Source organism: Dromaius novaehollandiae, chromosome 16, assembly GCF_036370855.1.
Source record: "Dromaius novaehollandiae isolate bDroNov1 chromosome 16, bDroNov1.hap1, whole genome shotgun sequence".
In the NCBI taxonomy this organism is placed as follows: Eukaryota; Metazoa; Chordata; class Aves; order Casuariiformes; family Dromaiidae; genus Dromaius; species Dromaius novaehollandiae.
In genome coordinates, this window is record NC_088113.1 from 20,252,715 (window position 1) to 20,275,111 (window position 22,397).

At 51.8% G+C, this 22,397-nt stretch overlaps 1 protein-coding gene and 1 long non-coding RNA gene across 3 annotated transcripts; one reads left to right on the forward strand and one right to left on the reverse strand.

Moving 5' to 3' along the window:
- Positions 1 to 10,923: 10,923 nt before the first annotated feature.
- Positions 10,924 to 17,839, reverse strand: TNFRSF6B (TNF receptor superfamily member 6b). Of its 2 annotated transcripts, none has more exons than XM_064521662.1 (5): positions 17,672 to 17,839; positions 17,158 to 17,332; positions 16,221 to 16,599; positions 13,750 to 13,947; positions 10,924 to 11,862 (listed from the first exon to the last, which is right to left on the reverse strand). In XM_064521662.1, exons 2-5 carry the CDS (start codon positions 17,197 to 17,199, stop codon positions 11,582 to 11,584), a joined length of 900 nt encoding a protein of 299 aa, XP_064377732.1. In that variant the 5' UTR covers positions 17,200 to 17,332; positions 17,672 to 17,839; the 3' UTR covers positions 10,924 to 11,581. The 2 variants fall into 2 exon arrangements, with proteins under 2 accessions (XP_064377732.1, XP_064377733.1); XM_064521663.1 differs by having other exon boundaries at positions 10,924 to 11,859; positions 17,672 to 17,838.
- LOC112992807 (uncharacterized) lies at positions 15,555 to 22,070 on the forward strand. The gene is made up of 3 exons (XR_003261614.2): positions 15,555 to 16,163; positions 17,048 to 17,148; positions 18,326 to 22,070. It is a non-coding gene; the product is annotated as an uncharacterized LOC112992807 (long non-coding RNA).
- Positions 22,071 to 22,397: the final 327 nt, after the last annotated feature.

Consider the following 22,397-nt stretch of genomic DNA (forward strand, 5'->3'; position numbering starts at 1 on the left):
ACAATGTTGTGTCTGCTTCTCAGGGATGCTGATCCAAGATTTTATCCCATGCCTTTGCCATGCCATCCCGTCCCACAGAACCAGAGGAAATACCGGGACAAATCAGACGCAGCTTCTAGTTAAGTCGAACATCTTCTTTAAGATGCTGGGCCAGTGCCAGCTGTTTCAGGGCAAGATGCAGAAGCAAGTAGAAGGTGTTATAGGATAACCGGCCCTTGATTATCCTTCCTACTCTGCCAAACCAAAATCAGTCCACCCTAGAGAATTGGGCTTAATATCCTTCCCAGAGGTCTAGCTTATTTTTGTTGTTGTTTTTTTTTTAATTCCTAATCTAGCTAGTCTTAGTCTCTTCCTCCAAATATATAACCCAGATTCTGGCCTCTTCCTACTTCTGTTAGCTGAACTGATAGACATGCCCTATGTGTTGGTGTACGAATGGTGCTATAGCATGTGTCTTCACACATTACAGAGAGCAGTCTGAAGCAAAAGGATGTGTTACTGTGGAAGTGATGAGTCTGGAAGCATGCTTCTGCTCTGTGATGATGTTTCAGCTGGTATTGGGCATGTGACTGTTAGGTTAGTCTAGATCATGATTTCCAGAAGGACGCACTCTTTAGAAATAGGCATGAATAACTAGCTATAAAGTACCACTGTGGGTTTGCAGAAAAATTAAAAGGTTAAAACTCTGGATCCAAGTATTTAAAGGATTCTAATGAAATGCCTAATCAATTCATTTTCTGAAACAATATAATAGGACTTTACTGCTAGCAAAGGGTATTAGTTCAAGGAGGGAACTTCTAAATGAATCTGGGAAGAAAGGCAAGGAGTGGTACTTTCACTGGTCTTTCTTTACCATTAGCTCCTCAAATAATCATATAATTTGGTTTTTTTTTTAATTAATGCAGAAGGTATCTGATGGGCAGCCATAGACAGCAGTGTCCACAAATAAAGGAAAGCAGATTTTGCCTCTGCTTGCAGCTCTACTAGTGATCCTCAGCCTTTTCCACAAGAAGTACCACAGAGTGAGTTTCCCCTGCCCCCAGTCTTGGGCCTGTTTTCAGAGACTGAAAGAATTGACTCTAAGTGGTCATGTACGGTTTTCCCGAAAGGAGGTTTGACAGGTGTCCATCAAGAAAAACAGGCTGAACTGATGCTGCCAGGGAGGCAGGGAAGAGGCCTGGGGAAGAGATGATCTCCAACGGTACCTTCCAACCTCAACAATTCTGTGATTCTGCAAACAGCGGAAAAACTCTATCACTTCCTGCGTTCCCTGATTTGGGTAGTATGCTGGCAACTGGATCCACTCTTGCATATTTTCAGCTGAAAACACTATTTTGATTTTCAGCAGAAAGAAGTAGGAGCAAAGGTGAGAGGCAGCACTCTCCATGCATGTTGAGTCATCCCCTTTTGAGCATGCCTTGTTCTCATTCTTGCCCACTCTCTTTGTGAATGGTGAACACTCAGTCGTCCCACTTCCTACAGAGGTTCGCTATTGCTTCTGGTGCTTCATAAATAAGAGGAATCCATGAATTGTAACATCTGATTAAGCATATTTACTGTAAGCAACTATATCTTTCTCTGAACAGTTCTTCTTTTTTTTTTTCCTTCCTCTTCTAAGATGACTCACAGAGTTGTATTATAGCAATTTGCTGGGCTAGGAAAAAAATGTCATCAAATGAGACTTACCAGTACCCCAGCTGAACTCAGTGGGAGCTGAGCTAGAGCAGTAGGAGGGCCTTACGAAAATCCTATCTGGAAGTAGTTTATTATGAAAACAAATAAGGTACAGACAAGCCCAATATGAATCAGACGGTGTGTAATGTGTTATTCAGTGCTAGAGGAAGGACCGTAGGCTGTAGCACAAAGGCACTATCGGAGTATATGGGAATATGGGTCTGCCAGGATGAACGTGGTATTTAGGGAGCAGTTTTTTTCTACTGGACTTCATAGAGCAGTATCACTTTTTGCAGCAGTTTCTCCATCTTTCTGCAGAAACACTGGCGTCAGAGAGCATCTGCAGCCTAATCTCAGCCTTTGACTTAGATCACGATGCACTTTCTGCCAGAAGGAATGACGAAATCATTCTTTGCGTAGAACACCAGTGCAAAAGCACACCGAGTATTTCAAGAACTGAGGTGTGACCTCTCCTGGGGAAACAAGGCTTGAATCTGGTGATTGCACTTACTGAAACTGCTCTGCAGGCTTCACTGGACTGACAAAGAGTGCCTGCACTAAAGAGCGGGAGGAGAAGGAAGGGACTTTCTCATGACATCAGGAGTCTCAGCAAGTTGCATAGTTTTGAGGGAGCAGCACCTACATGCGGCATCTGCGACGTGCCTGCAAAAAAGTTTAAGTGAAGAACACACAGTGCAGGGCACAACCATAAAGGGCAGAAAATGCTGAGAAAAGAAAATACATGTTCTTGACTTTGCAGTAACTTGGCTGGGTGCTGCTTACGCACTTGAGAGAAATCTGCATTTTCCTAGAAATCTGTCTCTTGCCAAGAACCACACCGTATTAGCAGTGGCACGCACGCACGCTGTTCCCAGTGCTTTCCTCTGCTCCAGTGTGCTCGTTGCCCTGCTGAAGGAGTCAACAGCTGTAATTACAAACAGGAGGGAGAGGAATCAGGAGGAGCCCAAGCTCTCATCAGGCCAAAGGAGGTCAGAGAATCTAGAGCAGGTGCTTTCTCACCCTGGTACTTCAGACAAGTTGGAAATCCCGCACAAAAAGCACTCCTGGTGTATAATGCGTGTTTTGTTTGCTGGATCTCAGGCGTTTCTCACAGCGTTGATGCTCAGTTTTGTTTCTAGTGCTTCTGAAATCCCTTACGGAGGTTTTTTTCCACACTCCTCTGGTAAAGGCAACTTCCACGATGACTACTGGGGGCTTTCTGTTAATTTCTCTATGTTTGCTTAGGCTTTTTTTTTTTTAAGCCAAAAAAAGTTCACAAGGATACACTTCCCAGCAATTAGTTTTTCCTCTTCTGGGTAGGGCAGCAATTACAACTTCATGGCAATAATTAGTGAATAGGCTGATTAAATTTTATGATGAAACAGGCACCTCAGTACTAAAAGCAGTCAGAACCCCAAGGTTAAAAAAGAGCATGACTAAGGAGCAGAGAACTTGGACAATACAGTGTTCAGTATCACTGGGGAAAAGGTGACCAGAACTTCTTCCATAAAGAAGTAGGTTCTCTTCAACTGGAAACAAAAAGAGGAGGAAGATTTTCAATGAATTAGTCACCTGTGGAATTCACCCCCATATTCATTTCTAAACATATAAAATCACTTTCTGGAGCTAGAAGGAATTTTCTCATTCCTACTCTGTCACATTGTCTTTCCTTGAAGCTGAAGGCTGCTGATTCCAAATGAGTTTGCAAAATTTGATTTGATTTTTTTTTTTACAAGTGTGATCTATCGAATGCCACATTACCCACATCCTCCTTTGAGGGTATCAGGAGATCAGCAGAAAACTGCCTCTGCAGCAGTCTCACCTTTCCCACAATCATGTCATGTGCTACCAAAGGACAGTCGTGAAGATGAGGCGGGAGATAGATACGTTTGCTTAAGAATTCACAGGATAAAACATCCTTCACTTTCCTGGGAAGAAAATCCGTGCTGGAACGACAGGCAGTAATCTCGTTACCACTATTAACTCATGAGTAATGTCTTTTTGTACGTGTCCAGAGATGGCACCGTCTTTGCTAAGCCACAGCCACACGCACAAGTACACAGCTACGCGTTGTCCACGCCGTCCTCCCCAACAGCTACTCCCTGCCGGGGCGGCCGTGACGGGGGCAAACGCCTGCAGAGGACTCTGGTGCTTGAACCCGCCTGCAAAGCACAAGCAAGTAGCTGCGAACAGAAGTGTCCTGCTGTTGCACAGCCGCGGCTCTGCCAGGGACTGGCCCAGCAGCCGGGGGAAGCAGTGTGCAACACGCACAACATAATTTAGAAAATGCTTCATCATTTGAAGCTTACGTCCTTCAGCCTCGGGCACTAATTCAAAGCTCTTATGCAGTGCGGCTGTAAGGAGCCTGCATGCAGGATATACCATAAGCGCTACTCTAAGGGCAGGCGAAACGCGCTGTAAAATCAGGCAGGTCCTTAAATGCTTTGCTGAAACAGAAAGCTGCAGAGCTCACATGTGTTCCAGTTCAATTCCTATCCAGGAACTCTACTAGTTCTCAGAAGTCAAATAATCTGATACCGGCTCCCCTGCAAACTTCCTTAAGCTTTTTTTTTTTTTTTTTTTTTTTTGAGTCATACTGTCCCACAAAAATCGTGTTGCTCCGTAAAGAAAATAAATGCCCCAACCAGAGAGTCACAAAGGAAATAAGGAGTTCCTTGTTGCCAGACCAAAGCAGTGCAATGAGCACTGGTACTTTGAGTGGCAGCGTTTAGCCGAACGCCCAGGCGGCCCCGCGTTTGGCTTCCCTGAGATTTTGCCACGTATCCGTATGTTATCACCGAAGCCCACTGCTCGCTCACACGGGCTTTTGTATCTAGAGCTTGGGGTCACCTGTGCGATACTAAGGGCTGTCACGCCCTGCCATCAGGTTTTTCTCCTCCTAGGCTAAACAAGGCTTCGTTTTGCATCCGAGGCTATGCATAACACCCACACGCATCGAACGCTTTCTGCAGCGGGATGAAACCCGCTGGTTACCTGTGACAGCTACTGCATCAAACACAGCTGCTCCCACATAGTGGTGTCTCCTGCAGGGATTACGCTCTCCCAAATCAGCACCCACGTTCTCGAAGCGGGGGTGGAAATTTTGACAATTCACCTCTAGGCAATGAGAAGAGACAGGATCACAGGATTTTTACCCCACAAGCTGTGAAAGACCTAGTAAACATCACATGAGTGCAGCTGCTGTAACAGAGCGCAGGGGATCTCGGTAAGTGCGAGGGGCTGAGTCACAGGCTTGGTTGTTTCTGTGTGTCATCATATCAGTACACGACATACGAAACTGGGCAAAAGGAGAACCTGATTTTGCTTTTGCTGGAGGTAATGTGTGTTTCAGGTTCAGAGTCATGCACTGGGGAATGCACGCTCCTATTCTTATCATCTTCCAAGTTTCCCTCCAAATATTCCTCGTCTTCTGGGAAGGCCAAGACGAGCCCAATAAATCACCTGCCCAACCTCAGTGTCACAGAAAGAAGTAGAGACAGAAATAGAAACTAGCCCTGGGGATCTTGGTGGTCAGACTGAGACCGAACAAGCACTTCACAGCGTGTCCCCGCAGCTGGTCCGAACTCTCCAGACCTTCATCCAGTCCCTTGGGCTTCACGGTGAAAAACACCCTTCTCTACATGCCTCGCGCTCAGAAGCTGGGCCCAGATCACCCAACGCACATACCCGCCAAGCTTGTTTTCCCTGGTTAGCAGTATCGGGGAGGTTGTCCTTTCCCTGCCCTTCCGCAGAAAAATGACCAAGTCTCCCGGCTCCGCTCCCCGCTGTTACAGCTAAGTGCCGGCCAGCTGGAGCTCGGCTACGGTCGGAGCAGCGTCCGGAGAGCCCCGAACCCCGCACCGGCACCACTGGCATGGAAAGGTGATCCAGGTACCCGGCGCTCTTCCTGCCAAGCGGTCGCCGTGCTTTTCCCACCCAAGTGCAATACTCGCCCTCTGATTTCCAACATTACTTAATCATTCAGGCAGAGCGGGCTGTCCTAGCCCTCTCCCTAAACATTGAGTAAGATGGAAAATGCCAGTGTTTTTTTAAAGGGTAAGCAAACAATTGCTTTGGGAAGAACCCTATTTTACATCGACCCAGAAGTAATACGTGCTGCTGCTCTGAACAGGCAGGGAATTGTGTAAGTGTATTATAGCTGTCATTCCAAGCTTCCTGACCAAGTTTCGTGGAAAACTGATGTAAGCAAAGGGCATCAGAGAGTTTAACCAACTTATTCGATTTTTATTCGCGCTAAGAGGATGCAGTGCCCAGATGGAGGCTTACCATGACGCAGTTAGCACCTCGTGAGCAACCCAAGGGGACTCAAACAACGGCTGAACAAACAGAAATCTGCTCCAGCCTTGATCCTGTTCTCTGGATTAATTCCCATGAGTGAACTTTTAAGCCTCCCCAGGCAGAAGCAAGCTTCTCTGTAAAACACAACCGTCCTTCCACAATCTGCTTGGAAGCGGACTCTGGGAATAAGTGAAAATCTGTAATTGCCACAAGAAACTGGATCCAGTTTGGGTTTAAAAGAAAATCTCATACTTTACTTTTTTTAGCTCCCTTCTTTCATTTATCTATTGACTACCGAGTCAATACACTACACCGTTGTCTGAACAAGTCTGCTAGTTATTCAGTACTCTCAAAGAAGTAACTGAAGCTACTTAGGGAGATCATGGATGAAAGATGCTGTCACCTGTTCTTACCTTATGCCATAAAAAGGCAGCAATAATTTGCAATTTTGGAACATCCTTACTGCAAAGGCTTCTGAACACTTCCTAAGTGTGGGATATAGCAAGCTCATCTCGTTTTCCAAGTGGGGAAACACGGGGCCTTGGAGGACTAGCTCGGGCAGCCGCGAAGTGACAGAAGGGGCAGGGAGCGAGCAGTCCTCCAGCCCACGGCACGCGGCCAGAGCTTGTCTCCGAAGCAGGGGCCTTCAGGAGCACCAGTACGCTCCTAAGGCTACAGAAGTATTTGAGCTTCTTTACTGCGAATAGTTTCAGCAAATCGAACTGTTTCCTTTTCAGTAACATTTTTCATTGAGCATTGAGCCTAGGAGCATTTAGCTGATCCTCGCTCCTTACCTGGCGTGCCAAACCGATCCCGACCCACCGCGAGGCTGGCCGTGAGCCCTCCCGTTGCCTCTTCATTCATCTGGCCCAGCCTGGGAGCAGGTCCCAGGTCCCCGGAGACCTCTCATTTATTCTATGAGACATCCTAGTTTCAGGAAGCTCCTAGAACGGAAAGGAACAGAAATTATAGACCGAGGGAAAGAAATGAGGCTAGAGGAATTAAGGATGAGACCGTGAGAGAGAAAAACCACCTCCTTCATTGCACGTGCATGACTGAGGCTTTGTCACCTGTCCCCATAAGGTGGCACCTGAGCCCAACAACGCAGCTCCAGGCGCTGCAGGACGGGGCACCTTCCCAGGGCAGAGCGGGTCCGGCCGGGGAGCTGGCTCCAGGCCGGGGAACCATGGCCCTGCTCAGCCCAGTGCACTTCCCCGGAGCACGTCAGAGCCCTTTACTGTCCCTCTCTGACCATTTTCTGTAAAAACCAGGATGCAGCTATTTCTGCTTCTCCCACGTGTTTTCGGACTTTGCCACCCAAAGCTGTGGGAGGCTCGGAGCAGCGCGTGCGCCAAGCCCTCCTCCAGCCACGGGAGGTGACGGCCGGGCGAGCGCCGGCCGGGCTGGCACCCTGCACATCTGCCACGGTGTCGTCATGCCGGGCGGGAATTTGGGGCATTTACTTTGTCCTGAGCATCATGTCACCCAGTTTCCAGTTGTCGCCTTGCCCGTGTTAGTGACACACTCCAGGCACGTTTGCACGTTTGCCCTCTACCCTCCCCACATCTCACTGCTCCTGCTCGTGGGCATCGCTGACTTCTCACCCTCACCTCCGTGTCCCCGGGGCCACTGGCCGCGTCCGTCTGCAGCGCTGTCCCCAAGGAGCTCGGGCCCCTTCGGGTCCCTGCCTCCGCAGAAACAACCCGCTCGGCGGGAAGGGATGTGCTTCAGCGAGGAAAGCCTAGGCAAACAACACAGGAGATTACAATCAGAAGACAAAAAGACAGCATGCACGCTTAGAAGATAAGAATCAGTACCTCCTCTGTGGAATAGTGATGGGCAAATTCAGACAGGTTCAATACAAATAACGTTCCCTGAGTCTCTTCGCGCAGGCTCTGCAGGGCTGAGCCTGCCGCCGAGCGCCCGGTCCGGCTGCCCAGCGCTGCATGGGGAAGGACGCGGAGCAAAGAGCAACCTCCGTCGAAGGGAACATGTGCAGAAATCTGTGGGCAGAAGAAATCAGCCTGACCTGCGACTTGGGCATGACTGCGGGGCCAAGGACCATTGGAGTTTGTTTGGATTGGGCTTATGGCATGGGAGCGCAGCCCTGCTCGGGTCCCGCTGTGTTCCTCTCCGCACCTCCCCAAATCCCCCTTTGGTGTGCTGTGCTCCGCTCCGTGGGCGCGAGCAGCTGCCAGTGACCTCACCGCGAAAACCTGCCACTGCCTCCTCGAACCAGCGTTTATCATCTACCTAACTCCATTTCGCACCCTCCAGCGCCAGGCCAGCAGATGCAGCACTTGTATTGCAGGCGGATTTTCCTCCCAGGAGCTTGTCTGAACCAATCCTGCTGCGAGCAAGTCGGTTCCTGCCGGGAGAGACTTCCGCGGCGTTTGGGGAAGCGCTGCCCTCCGGGAGCCACCGCGCACCTGGACGCCCGGAGCCGGACTGCCGGGCACGGGGCCCTGGACGGAGGCAAACCGAAGCAGCAGCCGTGCCTGAGCGGATTGAATAAATTGCTGCGGTTTTCTGCATGCCCTTTCCCCCCCCCCCCCCTCCTATTTTAAGTATTTAACGGCATAGGGCGATAGGGAAACCCAGCTTGGAGCACAGCATGGGCTTGGGCCTCTTATGCAGGGCTCACAGCATTTGGGGAAATTATCTTCTCTGCACTACAGATCTGAGTCATCTCGGAAGATGTTTCAGCGTTACCATGTGCTTGTCCTTAGCTTATAAGGAAAACAGTCATTTGAATTATTAGGAAGAAGTTTGCACGGCTCTGCTGTTCCTCTTTTCTCTCTGGGCCCTGGAAACTTCAGTGAAAACCAAAAGGGGCTTTTATCCTTTAAGTTATTTCACCTTGTCAACTAATCAAGCTTATGATTAATCACGGCCCGGTCTGTGAGCGCCTGCTGCGGCGAGTACGTGGGAGACGAGGTGGGGTCCGAGCAGGAGGAAGCTCTCGTGGCTTCGCTGGGCGCAGGGTGGTCTGGCTGTGAGACCAGCTGGATTCAGCAACGTGAAATTCTCATGTGGAGTTTTATAACAAAGCCCATTTCCTGGAAACCGAGGGGGATTCGTGTGCTTGGAGAACTGGACGCTGTTACTTATAAAGGTCAGCGTTTCACAGGAAGCTCCCCCACTGTTGCATTGCCTGCAAGTCCACGCAAGGAGAAACATCACTGTGTAGAAATTCTGACTAAATCCGCGTGAAACTTGGCAGAGAAACCTCAGACAAGGGGTAACTATTCCAATAAACAACTTAGAAAAGGCACCAGCGCCCCAAATATTGTCTGCCCGGAAAGAGCCCCCCAGTCTCTCCGGGCTGCGACACCAGCACCCCTGTGCGCACTGACGGACAAAAACACCCCAACAGCCGACCAGACTCCAACCTTGCTACCTCCAGGTCAAAACCCCTCGCTAGGGCAAGCCGAACGACACACGAGCGCTCACAGGACTTCTTGCCGTTGGAGGAGCAAGTGACAGCGGTGGCACCGAGCGTGCGAGCTACCTCCTGGCACAGGGGCGTCACTGGCCTCACCCAGCCCCGTGATCCTGGCAGAAGAGGCTGAGCCTCCTGGGCGGCTGTCCTCGCTCTTAACCAACGCGCAGAAGCGTTTGGCTCATCAGAGTCACAGAGGTGACACCTGAACTCCTGCAAGCCCGGGGGTGCGACCAAGCCTTCAAAAGCAGCAGCTGCGCTTGCTCTGTCTGAAGGGCTAAAGGATCTGCCCAGCCCAGCATCCTGATGGGAGAGAACAGTCACAGTGTCAAAAAACAAGACTAAACTAAAAAAAACCCTCCCATACTGTGCTCCTGTGTTCAGCAGGCTTCTTGGGCCCTTCCCAAGGCAAAGCGCTTCAGGCAGGGGCAGCTCCAGCAGTCCCAGCGCAGGCTGGGAGAACTGGGGACCCACCAGCACCGTCCTGTCCATCAGCCAGGACCTCTGCTTTTGCATCGCTCTTCGTGTTGGCGTGCGGAGAAGAAAGCACCGGGACCGAGCACGGCCAGGCGGCTGTACGAGCCCAAACTACAACCACCCCGGCTTAACCACCACCAGCGCCCGGGCAGAAGTCCCATTTCGGGGGGGAACATTTGATCAAGCAGCTCAGCAGGGCGAAGACCGAGCACCCGGAAAGCTCACGTGTGGTGGGAACGGAGCACTGGAAGGGGCGACTTTGGTGCTTGTACAGCCGTCTTTGGAGGACATCAAGGACAGGTTTGGCAAAGCAGGCGCTGCCCCGGGAAGGCCCTGCTCGCCCAGCCCGCTGCGCGAAGCAAACTGCCTTCGGGTGCTGCGCGGCGGGGGGGACACGGGAAACGTCCGCCCGCAGCGGAGGCGAAGATAAAATCCCCTTGTGCTTGGTTATCTCAGCCTTCCTCTCACGAGTTGAGTGTGGGGGCACTTCCACATTGCAAAGCTCTCAGAGCGCACTCACAGCTACTGGTTGGGGGAAAATATTTCTCTCTTGAACCACAAACTATTCCTGGCAACTATTCAGCTAAAAGGAGCTATAAAAAGCCAAATGCTTTGAAGGCGGAATATGCAGGCTCTGTGTCATCATTGCCACAGGCTGGAAAAAGCCCGAGAGGGTCACCCTTGTTGACTTCCCTAAGTAGCATTTACAGAGCTTAAGAGAGAAAACCGCCTGCCGTCAGCACGAGCGGGGCTCTCCTGCCGTTATGCAACCGCTTGCTCGTGCACCGGCCCGCGGCCGCGCATCCTCGCCCGGCCGAGCACGGGTGCGGAGCCCGCGGCACGCTCACAGGCATCCTCGCCCTCGGCTCGCCAAGGCTCTTCCCGCTGCTCTTCACTTTGGGGCTCAAGGCTGGTGTTTTACGGTCGCGGGCACAGGCGAAAATGGGATAGGGATAAGCAAGAGCTGGGAGACGATAGTCTGGGACTCACGATAGTGCCTCCCCCCCGCCCAAATGAGACTAGGAAAGGGCTCCGGTGCCAGAGACTCTTATAATAAAATAACTTCTTTGCTTTTTTTCTTTACAAAACGTATTTCACATACAGTATAAAATCAGGTAGTTCAGACGTAAAGTTAAAGCCAGCTGTACCAGTGACTTCCGGGGCATCCTACACCCCAGCTATCTCAGCAAACTCTCAAAACCAGTGTGACAAAAAAACGCAAGTGGATCCTCTGCAGAAAATATCATTAAATAATTAAAAATACAAAACCAGACTGTTTAAAACTAAGCTGCACGGAAGCCTAAAAAGGGGGAACAGGGCCCTTCCCCAGAAAAATGACCTTGGTCGCGTGTTTCTCTTCTGATAAAACATTGACCCGTATTGAGGGCTGGAAGTGGCCAGTGCCCCGAGATGGACCAGGGTCTCCGCGGGCCCCGCGCGCGGCAGCTCCTCGCACGGACACACGGCTGTTCCCAGCGGACCAAGGTCACCCGCGCGCAGACCTGGCCTCGCGGCGGCTGCCCAACTCCAACCTATCGTTCATCCTCTCCATGGTGCATTTCAAGTTAGTTTTTGAAAGACTAATAAATTAATGAAGCCACAGTGGAAAAAAAAACAAAAAAACCAAGAAAACCCAACGTACACAACGCGACTCCCCCCCAAAACCTATAAAAAGTCCAGTTCGTCTGCTCAGGACAGGAGGAAGCGCTCGCGGACCTTCTCCTCGATGGAGTGCAGCTTGGTGGCCCGCAGTGCCTCCAGCAGCTCCCTGGTGACTTCGTAGTGACCCTCCTTCAGCTGGATGAGGTAAGCCCTGAACTTCTCCTGGATGGCCGCCCGGCTGCTCGGCGTCTGCTTGCGTGGTGAGTGCTCGAGGAGCTGCTGCAGGCGCTTCAGCTTCCTCACGGGGATGTTCTGGTAAGCCACAAAGTCGATCACCGCTTGTTCGCAGTCTTCCTCTTCCCGGGCTGCTGGGAGAAGACCGCCGGCCGGTTAGAGGGGAGGTCACGGCGCAACACCGGGACACCAGTCCGAAGCCAGGAACAAACCGGCCGACCCTGCTGCCGCCCCTCTCCCTCCCCGGGGTCCCGTCCCGACCTGGGCGCTTCCGTCCGGGAACGGCCCGCTCCGGCCCTGGCTCCAGCTCACCGAGTCCTGCCGGGAAGACTGCATCCAGCGCTCACTGCAGGCAAAGCTTCCCAGCAGCAACCCATCCTACATGGGCCCATCCCGCTATTAACCAATACGGGAGAGACCAGCCTGATTTTGTGCCAGCGTAGACTGGGAACGGTTTCACTGGTTTTACTGGCTTGGGCTTGCCTGGACCCTCTGACCCTCCTCCAGACTTGGAGGTTGTTATTTAAGCGTTCCTGCAATTGGCTGCACAAAAGAGAAGCCCAAGTGCCCGTGTCCCTTCCCTGCTGGGTGAAATCACCCGAAGGACTGGAGTTAAAAACACCGTTCAGCTCCCTATTGCTCACAGGGCCTGAACCTCTATAAATAGCTCAGCGGCCGGTCTGGAGCCAGGTGCCGTTGCTTAACGGCAGGGAAGGGCACGTGCTCTGCTGATTTTCCTCTGACATCCTCCCTCTCCGCCAGCATCACGCTCCTGGCGAGCGGCGAGGAAAGGGCAGGTGCTGGCCCACTCCTCCCCCCAGCATCACGCTCCAGGCGGGCAGCTCGTGGCGTGAGTCACGCTTCTGAACGAGAAACACCACGTCTGCTAGGCCCGTTTGCTGAAATACTTTTGCATAAAGCTCTCGGGAAGGAGACAACTGCAAGACGAGCTCCTCGCATACATTGCTGGGGGGAAAATCCTTCTTGCTGCGCAGCAGAGGAAGGGAAGCTATTGTTTTTCGAATAGCAAGACTGAAGATTCACTGACACCAGAGGAACAGACTTGGCCTCCTTCGTGTATCAGCTGCACATTCGGGGTAGAGCAGGTGGTTTCAGACGCTGCCTGGCAAACCCCAACTGATACCAGGCCCTTGGATGAGCTTGCACACAAAAGAGCTGGTCCCTTTCTCACCCCCTAAATCGCTGAGGATGCAAGTTACAGAACAGCTCTTGGAGCTGCCCCGTCGCTCTCCTGCCTCTCCTGCGCCAACCGAAGGCTCCTGCCCAGCTCTCAGGCTCCAGGGAAACTCAGCACCGCAGTTTGTGCTGTCACTGTGAAACGGGCGATGCAGCGTCATTGCTTTTTCCACGTAACAGGCCAAAATCCAAGTTACGCTGAGGCTCTGCTGTACCTTGTACCTTGGAGGCCACGACAAGAATTTCCAGAAAGACAGGCTGAAAGACCGGGAGGGGAAGCGAAACCAGGCCGGCCAGGGACTGACCTGGGTGGTGACCGGCGGGCTCTTTGGTGGCCCTTCACACTGGGTGCGTTTACACGATTACAAGAAATCAGTTATCATTGCGAGCAATCGGTTACAGGCAACAGAGCAAATAACTGAAAGAACTGCCTGTGCGTGCTGGCGGCTTTCCCCAGTTATCCAAGTCCCTGCGAAACACCCATAGGATTTTGATGCCGACCCGTGTTCTCAGCGGGCAAGGAACCTGCGTGTCGCTCGGTACCGCAGCCCAGACGAGAAGCGGCTGTTGCTCAAACCCTGTGCTCATTCCTTGCCCTAATGCAAAGGTATATGAAGGTAAGGGAGGGAGAGAGACTATCTTTTAATCCTCTGTAGTTATCACTCTGTACTTTTAAAAGTAGTTTTATCTCATTTGTCATCCACATAGAAAAAGACACCAGGAAGTTCACGCTCATCCCAGCAACACCACGGCTCCAGCATCTCCCCGCTCCGCCCACGGGGACCCTCGCGCCAGGCCGGCCGGCGGCGTGCCCACGGGCTCACCTGCTCCCCACGTGCCGTTGCCTCTCCCCATGCCGCAGGAGGTGCAGAGCGTGTCGTGGTACTGATTTCCTTGGACGTTGGTCATCTTCCCCTGCCGCGAGCAGTCCTGGTGGGCCTGGCACGGCTTGGTGCTGGAGTTGGAGGACGAGAAGGACCCCTGGGGGCAGGGACGACACTGGGTGTTCTCGAAGGGGGTACCTGGGCACGGGGCAGCAAAGGGAGCGTCAGCACGTCCCTCCCCGAGCACACGCCTCCGCGTTCGTGGGGATGACCCCGCAAGCGAGCGGGCTCAGAAGCCGTGTCTGCCGTTAGCCGAGCCGAGAGCATCGGACAGCGCCTGAGCACGGGGGCAATATGTTGCAGACGGCTATTGCCTGTAACCCCCCCTCGAAACGCGTGTGTCCCACTGCAGGACCAACAGCAACACTTTTTCTAGTCATCTTCTGATGCCAAAGCGTTTGACACATGCTGATGAACTGTCAGAGACGTAAGAGGAAGCGTCACGGGCTGGTGGCAAGGGCCACCTCATGGGTCGAACGCACCGGCTGCGACCGAGTGAGCCAACTGCTGAAACAGGCCTTTGGTTCACAGCGTAACGCAGCTGGGAGGCTCCTAGCCAAGCGAAAGTAAAAGTTGCTGAGGGCTTCAGTGCTCTGCTCGCTTCTGCAGTGCTGCGTTTTCCCGCTAACGGCTCAGGGCCAGACCAGCTGCCTTTTCACCCAAAGGACGAGCCAGCGAGATCTGTCCAGGGTCCCGGTTATCGTCTTTGCAAGAAGAGCTAACGGCCTTGTCACAACCCAATTCCACACCCCTTTTCATCTCCTCTTCACATGGCCAGAGGAGAGCAAGGTTTTTACCTTGTTACAGCCTCCTTCGGGCTGTTTCTTTGACTTTAACAGTAGATGCCCTGGCCAGCTCAGATGATGACCCCAACACATGGTTCAATATTTGTAAGGGGGAAACAAAATAAAGGCAACGTCCCTAGAGGATCCACACACAGATCAGAGAATCCTCGTCCGACTTGAAAGCCAACAAGGTCTGCCCAAGCCCCCGGAGCCAACGAGGTCTGCACCCGCCAAAGCCCCGCGCCCCGGCGTCCCGCTCGGCCAGGCGCTCGCAGCCTCGGCGCTCTTTCCATCCGCGGCGAAGCTCTGCCCTGCCTGGGGGAATTAGGACATCTGGGCTGTGGTGCGGTAACACCCCCACAAGAAGCCGTTTGTGAATTAGTAAATAAATAAGATAAAAATTGTTTTTTCCCCCCAAGTGTCCCAGCTCGCTCATGTGGCTACTCGGCGCTACAGCCAAGCTTCCAGCCAAACGTAATGTTTCAATTTCACGGGATTTTCCCACAGCGTTTGGAAAACTACTTCACCTTTTGCTGAATCACTGCATTTTGTAACAGTCATTTCCTACAGAAACAAGGAAACCATCAACCTCAACCATAAGAGTCATGTGAAGATGAGAGGCATTTCTCATCTGGCCTACGAACCTGCAGCGCTTCTGTGTCACGCACGGAAGAATTGCCAAAAGTCTCAACGTCTTCAAAACACAAAGCAAAACGCGCCGCTTTCACCCATGCTACCCACGCTGTTTTATTTTACTCAGCTGCGGTTTCCAAAAAGAGACCAGTCCTTGGTGACTCAAGGGAGAGTGAGAGGGAAACGTACGCTTATATGCAAATTGTATTTTTAGAAAGTGTATACGCACGCAACAGCGGAGGCAACTAAGGAACTAGGCGAACTTGTGTTAAGGAAACAACTGATAAAAGAAAAAAGCCCTATAGTCTTTCATGGTACGTGTCTCATCAGGGGACAAAGTTCCAGACTTGTGAATCTCCCTGAGATGCAAATCCTTGCAAGACTGATTTTACTGCTTTGCTACCTGTCTTACTCATTTATCTATTTTATGTCTTAAATATAACCTAGGCAAATTGCACAGTAAAAAACACATAAACCAACCCCAGAGCTGCAAACATTCACCAGCCCTACCCTTACACCACAAGCACTTCTTTTCAGTGCAGATAACTGTCATTTCCCACCTCAAATTCTTGGCTACCTACCTGCAAGGGAAAAGAGAGCTTACGCACTAGTAGGAACTACCAAAGCATTTCCACATGCTCAGAGCCGATATTTCGGATGTTTTCAGATATTTCGTGTTGCTATGAGACAGGAGCACTGAGTCATTTCCCAGAGCTGGCCAGGTCTGCCTGGCGAAGCGAGCAACTACGAATTACCACGTCCTGCAGCATGTTGCGGGGGTGTTTCCAGCATAGCAAGGGAAAGTGGCAAAAACTAAAAAAAAAGTGCTCCTGGGGAAACAGGCCATGAGCAGAGGGAATAAGTTGAACTACAGGAAATCATTGGCTGCTCTTTTTTTCCCCAGACCTTGACCTCCAGCAGCAACATCAGAACACGGTAAGATGCTCGCAAGCACGCGTGCCCCTGCCTCAGCAGTTCGGCTCGGATACGTACCCAGTTTAAAGACGCCGGAGCCAGGAGGACACTCGGAGTGCCTGATGCAGAACTCCATTTCCGAATAATAGCCCTCCCGGCACTGACACACTCTGTTGTGGGTGGAATTGCACTGCTGCACTTCTACCTGCTTCTCCTCGCAGATGACATTGCAGTACCGGCACTTCTCCAGGTAGTTCCAGTACTGCGTGTAGTGCAGGTCCGGGCAGGGCTCGCACACCGTCTGTCTCTCCCTGGTGCAGTGCTGTGCCACGAAGGTCCCTGGCGGGCACTGCTGGCAAGTGACTTTCTCCTTCGTCGCAGCATCCTTCCATTGGTAGGTGGGTTGGAAGCTGGAGCCCAGCTCAGCCAGCAAGAGGAAGAGAGGAGCAAGCATCCACTACGGCAAAAAAGTGCAAGGGGTTATCAGCCTTCACTTGTCCTTTCGCAGAGACAGAAGCAACAACACGGCAGCTGTGTTACAGAATTAGCTCCGTTATCGTTCTAGATACAAGAAATCACTCTTGAGCCTCATGCTCTCCCCCCCGTAACAAAGCGATAGTGCCGCCAGGGACTGCCCGCACCGCAGGCCCCTCTCCTCCTCCCTTGCTTACTGCCCCGGGAACAGGAACATCCTTCCTGATGGCCACGGAGCCCGCCCGGACCCGTGGCTCGCTTTCAGCACTAAGCGCAGATCCAGCACGTTTGCTTTCTCTGGCTCTACTCCAGCAGGTCCCCAAAAATTTTAGGCAAGGCTTTCCCATATTAGGAAGCAGAAGGGAAGAAGTTGCTCAAATAAGTAAATATTAATTTTTCCATATGAACTCTAAATTTTTTTTTGGTTTCAGGAACGAAACGCGGACGCTCGGTAAAGAACTGGAGAATCCCTGAATCTCGCTTGTCCTCCCTTCCCTTCCCAAAGGGCGTTAGACCAACCCGGCAGCAGACGGTAGGTTACCTTGGAGGGATGCCTTGGGCCGAGCAGGCGGTAGGAGAGCATAGCCCTGCGCGGGTCGCAGCACCGGCTCAGGAAGGTGCCGTCCGGGCGGTCTCGGCGGTTCGGGCTGGCTCCGACAGCTGGAGCCGGGCGAGCTGCTCTCCTGCTCCGCGGCAGCGCCGACCTAGTCCTCCAGCTGCGAAGCGCCAAGAGAGAGATGCCGTTACCCCGCGCTGCCAGAGGCCGGGCCGTCTCGGGTTTCAGCCCGCTTTTCCAGCGGCCCCCCCTGGAAGGGGGCCCCGGCGCGGAGTCCCTGCACGGCGACCGCCCCGACCGCCCCGCCGCCGCCGCCGCCCGGGCGCTCGCGGGAGGAGGCGGCGGCGGCTTTCGGCGGCTCCCCCGCCCGCTGCCGCCAGCATCCCCCGGGCCCCGGCTGCGGGCTCCCCCCGGGCCCCGGCTCCCCCCGGGCCCCGGCTCCCCCCGGGCCCCGGCTCCCCCCGGGCCCCGGCTCCCGGCCCGCAGCCGCCGGCCTTACCGCGCCGCCCCGCACCGCTCCGCTGCCCTCCCCGCGCAGCACCTTTAAAGCCGCAGCCCGCCCACCGGCTGCGGGAAAGACCCCCCCTTGCGCAACCGCCGCGGCATCCCGGGGCCGGGCCGGCCCCCCCGGCCCGCTCCCCCGCGCCGTTTTCGCTTTGCGGCGGCTGCTTTTATACGCGTACACTAAAAGCAGAGGCTTCACTCAAACGCAGTGTATTTGCCTGTGCGGGACAAGGAAGCAGGTGGGATTTGTACTGTTGCAAATTTCATGTTGATAATTTTATGATTTTTTTTTTTTTTTTTGCTGGGGAAAGATAGGGAAATTCCCCTGCGCACACTCTGTTCCCTAGCTGTAAATGCTAAATGACTTCCCAGTAACTCTATTTCTGTATCTCTCTACTGTTTGCCTCCAAACGCAGCCCAGGTGCTCCCCATTTCTCATTGCCTCCAAAATCACTGCCGTGGGCTGTTCCAGCTTCCGAAAGCACCCCCCTCGCTCTCCCAGGGCTCCTCAGCTCCCCCCCCCCCCCATCTCCAGCACACTGTATTTACTAAGTAATTCGGATTAACTCTCTAAAAGCAGCCAAAATGTACAGTAGCCAGGCAAGGCATCCTCAAAAGCAGGTTCACAGCTTCAACTTTCTGGTTTCAGGAGGACAACACGCTAACTTCAAACGTAATGCTGACACAGACGTACTTGCCTCGGCTTTTGTGGGATAACAGCATCCAGCGAATGTCAGGATTTACATACGCTGCAGATGATACTTTGGCAGCAGTCCTAGACCCCAAGGATTCCTGCGAAAGCAGAAGTCAGCCGTGCCAGCACACTGCTGCAGCAGATCCCACACAAGTGCATTTGTCAGCACCTCCTAGTGCACAGCCCATGCTTAAATAAATCAGAATCGGACTTTGTCCTGCTTTATCTCGCAAAATTCCCAAGCAAAGTCAGGGGCTCATCGGCAACCTGCTTTATGTGCTACTGAGGGACACACGCGTCGGAGAGCTCACAGCCTCCTCGCTCCGTTCCTGCGGCACCTGCTCCGGTCCCCGTATCGCGAGCGCAGGGAGGAGGACGAAGGGCAGTTACCGTCTCTGCAGTGTAAAAGCGGGAGCGCTGCTGCTCCTCACTGAGCCCATGGAAAAGCACCACGCGGCCGTATCCGAAACCCGCCTTCTCGTTTCCTCCCAGTGACCTTGTCTCCTGACCCAAAAGGTGCCAGAAAGCAATGAGGAAAGGGAAAACTGCAACTGGTTCCACAATAGTTCGTTGAGAAACAGCTTGCCTCTCCCCCCCCTTCACGTTTTCCAACGAAAAGAAGAGAAGAAAACATATCTACTTACCAGTTACATCCCAGGGCACAGAGCACTCGTCTGGGAAGTCTGCCATTTCGTATCAGCCCTTTTGATTTTGCAGTCTGCCACCTCCAGCTGTGAAGAAGCCGGACGGGCAGACTTTGCCCGCACGTCCCCCGAGGGCACGTCTCCCGACCCTCCCGGCCCCCAACTGTCACCTTTCTTCGGGCAGACCTCTGCTCTCCTAAGCCGGCCAGGTTAACGTGCTGGCTTGCTACTAGGATAAAACACTTATGGTAGGTTTTACAGTAGTAAAGCACCGCCACCGCTACAATCTCCCAAGATAACAATTGGGATAACAAGCAACCACCAAAGTCTCGCTCGTCCAGAACAAAAGCAGGGCAGAGAGCAGCCTTGAAAGGATAACCAGCTCCCGAACGCACTCGCTTAATACGTACAACTTGCGAAGCATCTCCATGTGGAGACACTGAAAAGTCTTACAATATCCTCCCGCAAGTCATTTTCTGTGCAATTATTGCCTAGACTTGCATCTTGCTGCCGTCAGGTCTGGCTTTGCTCTCTGTTACGCAGACCTTTGGACAAGGCTGAACCAGGCTATGTGCCTTCTCCCCCCCCCCCCAAAAAAAAATACAGCAGCACTTCAGTACACTTGCATGTTCCCCCTGCGCTCTGAATGAATTTCCCACCATCGTTTCAGTTGTAAGCAAGATCTACTCAAGAATACAGTTGTCAATAAGGCCACAAAGGAATACAGAATATTTTTAAACCCAGTTTATAAAATCAACATGTTCATAATAAAATAGGATTCTCTAGCATCTGTCACAGTTTAGATTTTTCTCAAGGGTCTCCTATGCTCTTATCCACACTCTTTTGTGTTGGTTAGCTGCTACAGCTAGGCATTTCTGAGTATTGAGCGTCAGACATTTAATAGAATTGCAGAAAAGTTTAGGTGGGAAAGGACTTCTGGAGGTCTCTAGTCCAACCTGCTACTCCAAACAGGGCCAAAGCTCAACGCTGGATCATGTGGCTGAACTTGTCCAACTCAGTTTTGAGGATTTCCAAGGATGGCAGCTTCCCCCACCCCTGGGCCCCCGTTCCAGTGCTCACTCACTCTCCCACAGTCAACATTTCTTTCCTTACATCCCTCGCTGGAAACTCCCTTGCTGAGCTTGTGACTGTTGCCACTCATCCTTTCACCATAAGCCTCTGAGAAGAGTCTGATTCCATCCCCTCTACAGCCCTGTTTGGCAGCGGAAGATCCCCTCGCCCGGGAGCAGCTTTCTCCTCTCCAGGCTCTGCGCGCTCCCTTCGCCCAGGCTCCACCACCACGACCATCTCCCAGGAGCCCTCCACTGGCCTCGCTCCTTTTGTCAACACCTCTTTTGCACTGGGCAGCCCAACCCCACAGCCAGTGGCGTTCTTCATATTTGCGGAGTTGTGTTACAGTTGTGGCCAGGATAGGGGTCTGAATCGTAGTCACAGATAAGAGCATCCTCTGTTTGCAAGGCCCAGGACCTCCTAACGCACAAAATTCCCAGATATTTTTGTTGCACCTGAATAGTCAAAACTGAATCGTGTATTTTTGCTTTTCTAAAAGCAAATGCTAAGCGGCTGGAAACACAAAGGAGAGCCACAGCGAGGAGGTTAGAGAAGGTGGAAGCTTTCTCCTCAGGCACCAGCAAGGTTCCTGAGGACCCTGCAAATCATTACAGAGAGGTAATGAATCAGATTGGAGCATTGGCCTTCTGCAACAGCAGATTTAATGTTTGGGATAGAAACAAAAAGCTGTCACACCTCCAGACCTAAATCATTGCATCGGCACTCCTTCTCTGGATGGTGAATCTGCTCGGATTTTGTTCTTAGTGTAGTTAAAGATCAAGCCTACAAGGGTTAAATATTTACAAAATCTACCAAAAAAAATAAAAAAGAAGAAAATCAAAAACAGTTTCCTATGAAACAGAAAGCAAAGTAAAACTCAATGTTCTGAAGGAATCTAAAGCTTCTTCCAGCGAGATGAGCTTCTACCCAGCATGGTTAAAGCAAAACTATAGCCAAGCTGTTTGTCTGACTCTTGCTAGGGTCAAAGTGGGTCCAAATATTTTGTTTGAAAAGAACTGTAAGTTAGTGAACCTCACGGCATAGGCTGCTTTGACTTGCAGTGGAGTGTCTTTGTGATCAAGGGCTGTAGAATGATACCAGCTTCAAGCAAAGAGGGCTTAGACTTGCTGCCTAACGCACAACGGAGCGGGATTTCTACAGCGCTTTATGGTCAGAGCATTGAGTCAGCCCGGAGCAAACACACTTAACCAGGTGCAGTTTTATAACACTTTGCTTACAACATCTGGTTCTAGACCATTTGAGAGGGACTTGGCACTTCTCCAAAACATTGCTGGTAACTGGTTTTATCATGTTTGGCAACCTAAACAGAGCAGGCTGCTCTCCAAAATTGGGAATTTTACTGCTATTTCACTCGGACACGCACTTGTGGCTTCCAAGCGTAATCCTGATGAGCTGTAACCCCACTTGCTGGGGCTCTGCTTCTCAATTTGATATACGCGCTCAGACCAGTTGCATCACGTCAATGGTTAGAGTCCTTTGGGCCCCTTTGCGATGGTGGCACTTTCCTTTGAGAGAGGTTTCTGCTCCGCAAAACCACCAGCCTGCATCAAGCACAAAGCCCCAAGTTTCAATTTACATAGTTGGAGAGGTTATGAGAGAGCACTTTTAACCGAGTTTCACCTCATCTGAGGACAGCCTGCCACTTGACACAGTTTAGTGCAAAACCAGTACATTTCCTTTTCTGGTAGCCACAAACATTTTTTCCATTTTCCTATCATGGATTTCATGTGGACCTTCAGTCTGTTATCTGCTCTCTTACTGACCAATCTAGACCTTTCCAAGAAGCTGCGTCAGAAGTCACCTCATCTAGACTTTTGCAAACTTGTGAGTGGTTGAAAAGATAAATACCACACAAATAAATACTGAAATACTGCAGCACTGTAAAATGACTACGCAAAGTGTTTATCTGGACAGCTTCATTTCTTTCACCATCTTCCTCAATATTCTTTGACCAAAAAAACCCCCAAACCAAAACAGTGCCCCCTCATTCCCCCCCCCCCCAAACACATTAACATCCTTTACCATGCTGTTTGCTGAGAACATCTATTTAAACCTGTAATTTGGACGGAGCAATCTGCAAGATACATTAAGCAAACGTGGATGGCGAATCCTGGGTGGGGAGTCTCTGTATCCCGTCTACAGCAAGCACCGAGCTGCACGCAGCACCGCGGGGACGACGAAGAGGCTCCTCACCACACCGCAGCGCAGCGTTATCCATCATTTGTGTTCTGAATTTAATAATGATGAAAAATTGTCAGCTTCACTTTCCTGGAGAGTGAAATGCCATGTCT